We start from the raw sequence: 4,961 nt of genomic DNA on the forward strand, positions 1-4,961 counted from the left end.
AATCCATTATATGCAGCAAAATGGGCAGATCTACAATGCAGACAAATCCAGTTACAATTGGCATATTGTTTTGTTTTGTTTTTTGAAACAGGGTCTCACTATGTAGCCCTGGGTGGTCTGGAACTCACTATGTAGATCAGGCTGGCCTTGAATTCACAGAGATCTGCCTGTCTCTGCCTCCTGAGTACTGGGATTAAAGGTACAGTAAGTGACAGAATGTAGACAAAACAAATTCAGCACCATCACAGAGAATCTGAGCACTAACATCACAGGTTTGCTCAGCTGTGGATGGAAGGAGCCCTCTACACCAGCTCTTAATGTAGATGAAGAATATGGCAGGTACAAAGCAAATCTAAACAGTGCTCAACAAAAGAACTTTATACAAGTCTCATTCCCAACTACCAGGGAAACAAACTAGAAACCAAGAACCGTAGAACCGCGATGTCTGCGAGGATAAAAATTAGGAAAAATGCTTTTAAATGGCCACACTGGTCAACGAAGACGTAAAAATATACACTAAAAAATACTTTGAAACGCATGTCAATGAAAAGGCTACAGAATATAGGTGGGGATATGTGTCAGTGGTGGAACACTCGTCTACCAAGGTCAAGGCCCTGGGTTCCATCCCCAGCACTACAGCGACAGAGACAGAAAAGTAGACATATATACACACAGAGACAGATGCACACAGAGACAGACATGGATACACAAGCACAGACAGACAGACAGACAGATTTCAGAAGAAAATCTGAAAATAGGGTCAGTGAAATGGCTCAGAGGGTAAAAGTACTTACTACATAAGCCTGAAGATCTGAGTTCAATCCCTAGATCCCATGTTTTTAAAAAGTCACAAATGGATTGGGCCTGAGAGTACACACCTTTAGGGGGAGGAGGGCAGAGGCAGACATATCTCTGTGAGCTCAAGGCCAGTCTGATCCATATAGTGAATTCCAAGGCCAGCTGGGGCTACAAGAAGACCCTATGTCAAAGAAACACACACACACACACACACACACACACACACACATAAAACAAAAAACCACAAAACCTGGGCCTGGTGGTGCACACAACTTTAATATCAGCACTCAAGAGGCAAAGGCAGGCAGATTTCTATGACTTCGAGGCCAACCTACTCTCCGTAGTGAGTTCCAGACCAGCTAGGGCTACATAGTATGATCCTGCCTTAAACCCCCACCCCTAAAAAAAGTCACAAAAGCCAGATGCAGTGGTGTGCAGCTGTAATCCCAGCACTACTGTGAGCAGACAGGAGGCAGAGACAGCAGAATTTCCTGGAAGCTTGCTGACCAACTACGTGGAATGCAAAACACAACAGAAATAACAGGGCATCCTGCCCCAGCAGGTAGAAGGACAGAATTGGCTCCTGAAAGTTGTCATCTGACCTCTGCATGCATGCTGTCACACACACACACACACGTACACAATTTTTTTTTTTGAGACAGGGTCTCCCTGTAGCCCCAGCTGTCCTGGAACTCACTATGTAGACCAGGCTGGCCTTGAACTCACAGAGATCTGCCTGCCTCTGCCTCCCAAGTGCTGTGACTATAGGCGTGCACCACCACACCCAGCTGATTACACACAAAATTTTAAAAAAAGAAAATCTGAAAATTAGCTAGTACAGTTATATGAAAGTGTGAAAATGCACACCAGAGCTGTCAGGATTTGGGGTCCGGCCCCGGAGGACAAAATGGTCCTTATCACGATTACCTGGCTTACATTCTCTGAGTATGTCCAGACCGTGACACACTTGTACTGTGTGCTTCACAGTTTGAGCACATGTGCCTCAGAACAGCGTCCAGGGAGCGGGGATGGTTTCCTGACTGCATTGGCTCTCTGGGTATTCCTGCACTGTCCATGTCCTCTGGACTGCAGGAACGGACACTCCTTAAACACAGGAATGAATGTGACCTGAGATGGTTAATACGGTCAACCTGAGAAGATCTAGAATCACCAAGGAGACAATCCTGTGTGAGAGTTTCTAGATTGGGTCAATGAGGTGGGAGGACCCTAAATGTGGGCAGCACCAATTTCCTGGGCTGGGGTCCCAGACTGAATAAAAAGGAGAAAATGAGCTGAGCACAAATGCTCATCTCCCCTTTCCTGACTGCAGCTACAATGTGACCAGCTGCCTCCCACCATCAAACTTCCCTACCATGATGGACTGGATCCTGAAATTGTGAGCCAAAATAAACCCTTCTTTTTAAAATTTTTTATTTACTTTATTTTTATGTGTATGAGTATTTTGTATGCATGTATGTAAGTGTACCCATGTGTGCAGTACCTGTGGAGACCAGAAGAGGGTGTCAGATCCCTTCAAACTACAGTTACTGATGGTTGTTAGCTGCTAGGTGGGTGCTGAAAACTGAACCCAGGTCCTCCAGAAGACCAGCCAGTGCTTTTAACCTCCGAGCCATCTCACCAGCCCCCAAACCTTTCCTTCTTTAAAATGCTTTTGTCACTGCAACAAGAAGAGTAACCAGAGGGATCCGACCCTCACGTTCCCTTGGTATTCGATGCAGAGCTAGCCCCTCCCATTTACAGAATGCCAATCCCTTCTCACCTCCCTGGACCCAGCAGGGCTCAAGAAGACGTGCTTGCAGCCCAGCTGGAGGGAATCAAGCCCTAACTCTTCCACAAAGCCTACCGGAGCCACAATTTCTGAGTTTCTCCCCTAAGAGGCAGAGTTCTCTGCACACACATGTTGTCATCTCCCACCCCTGTAAAGAGGATGGGGGCATGGAGGAGCAAACCCAGAAAGTTCTTTAGATAATTGAAGGCCAGCTCCTGGCCACAAAACTTGCAGCTTTCTATTAGAATGATGAGACAGGCAAGAGATGCATGCCAGTCCACAGATGTGTGGTAGAAGCACAGTGGTCAGTCTCTCCTGCTTCGAAGTCTATACAACCCAAATCAAAAGTGACACTGGCACCATATTTAGATGGTAGACCCACGGAGGAGATCATCTGGCCAGACCAACACCCAATCCAAATTCCAAAATAAATTTTCATTTTTAAACAGTACCCCCTTTCTATGAGTCCCAAGAAACATTTACCTTGATGGCTTTTTCTGTTAATTATCTTGCTATTTTGTATCTGTCTAATTTGGGAGAAGAAGACATATCTTGGGCAATTCCTTGTTCTAGTTCTGCAAAAGAAAAACAGACATCAAGGTGAAGGAAAGGGAGTGTAGCTTGGAGCAGTCCCTCCAACCAGACACCAGACACAGACCATGGACGTGAATCCCCACCTCCACCTGCCCAGAGCCCACCTACCTCTGCCCACCACTGCGCCTACCTGTCCTCCAGCACTAAGGCTCCCCAGCCTCTGCCCACCCCATTCCCCTGCAATTTTCAGTCCTCTCTGCCCTTGTTACCCCGCACCAGTCTTTGATCCCCTGCCTCATCTGTTCTGCTCCTCCCTCTCCAACCTAGGCCACTCTGGCATTGGGTCTTTTTGATATTCTCTGGATCCCTCCAATGTGTGGTGAGGGGACGTGAGGCCCCTCCTCAGTTCCACCTACATGGGTTTTATTCAGTGGCCATCCTCCCTCCTGCCCAGAGTACGGATACCCCCACCTCTAAATGCCCTTCCCTATATCAGCCCCTCTCTTGGCAACCCTGTGACTCTGGCCATCCCATAGGGTCACCCCAAACACTGAAATGTCCTGGGCCTCCATACTGCGTTCACAGCCTCTGTATTCATCGGCTGCTCACATCTGCTGGATTCCCACAGATATGGCCAAACTGGGTTCATAGAAGCTCAGGCCATGCCCATAGTCTACCCTGAATCTTCCCTCTAGCTATCACAGGCCCTGGCTGACTAGCTTTCCCCCTCATAAACCCTCTGTGGTGGTTTGAATGAAAATGTCCACCATAGGCTCCAAGTATTTGGACATTTTGTCCCCAGATGATGACGCTGTTTTGGGAGGTCTTAGAAGGTGTGGCTATCCTGGAAGAAGCACGTCATTGGGCGTGGGCTTAGAGAGTTCTTAAGCCTTGCCAGATCTCCAGTCGCTCTCTTGCTTCCTGTGCCTGCTTGAAGATGTGAGAGTTTAGCTTCCCGCTCCTCCTCTACCCACCTCTGTAGCCATGTCTCTCCACCATGATGGACTGTTGCCCTTTTGGAACCCTAAGCTAAATAAACTCTTCCTTTTATAAGTTCCCTTAGTTATGATGTTTCTGTCACAGCAACAGAAAAGTCACTAATACACAACCCTTTCTTGTTCTTGACCCAGAATAATATACGTGTGTGTAGGGCTTCGGGGGTTATCAAGCCTTGCAAGGAGCTAATACTCTTTGAATGCAGCAAACTATCCCATTTGTGTTACAAACAGAAAGAGCTATGACTGACTCCTCTCTGGTAAGGTTTCATTCCTTTTCTTTCTTTCTTTCTTTTTTTTTTTTTGAGATAGGGTCTCCCTGTAGCCCTGCATCTGCGTCCCAAGTGCTGGGACTAAAGGTGTGCATGCATCACCACACCCGGCTCTTCACTTCTTTTCCACTTCACACTGGATGTAGTTTCAATAGAAATCACAGTTCCTAGAGAAATCTGAAGGGGCAAATTGGGTCCCATTCCTGATTTTAATGGAGCTAAGAGTCAGGCTGTGTCTGTTCAAACATCATCGCAATGTGACACTGCACCTCTGCATAAATGTACCAGGTCTCTGCCCTTGTTACCCCGCACCAGTCTTTGATCCCCTGCCTCATCTGTTCTGCTCCTCCCTCTCCAACCTAGGCCACTCTGGCATTGGGTCTTTTTGATATTCTCTGGATCCCTCCAATGTGTGGTGAGGGGACGTGAGGCCCCTCCTCAGTTCCACCTACATGGGTTTTATTCAGTGGCCATCCTCCCTCCTGCCCAGAGTACGGATACCCCCACCTCTAAATGCCCTTCCCTATATCAGCCCCTCTCTTGGCAACCCTGTGACTCTGGCCATCCCATAAG

General features: G+C 47.5%; 1 protein-coding gene across 1 annotated transcript in view; it reads right to left on the reverse strand.

The window, feature by feature from the left end:
• Ttll8 (tubulin tyrosine ligase like 8) overlaps positions 1–4,388 on the reverse strand; it is a 32,425-nt gene extending 28,037 nt beyond the window's left edge. The window contains 3 exon segments of the mRNA XM_029564364.1: positions 3,071–3,156; positions 3,995–4,030; positions 4,349–4,388. Of these exon segments, the coding sequence (XP_029420224.1) occupies positions 3,071–3,156; positions 3,995–4,030; positions 4,349–4,388 (162 nt within the window).
• Positions 4,389–4,961: the final 573 nt, after the last annotated feature.

Source organism: Nannospalax galili, unplaced genomic scaffold (genome assembly GCF_000622305.1).
Source record: "Nannospalax galili isolate Female #2095 unplaced genomic scaffold, S.galili_v1.0 scaffold237, whole genome shotgun sequence".
NCBI classification, from domain to species: domain Eukaryota; kingdom Metazoa; phylum Chordata; class Mammalia; order Rodentia; family Spalacidae; genus Nannospalax; species Nannospalax galili.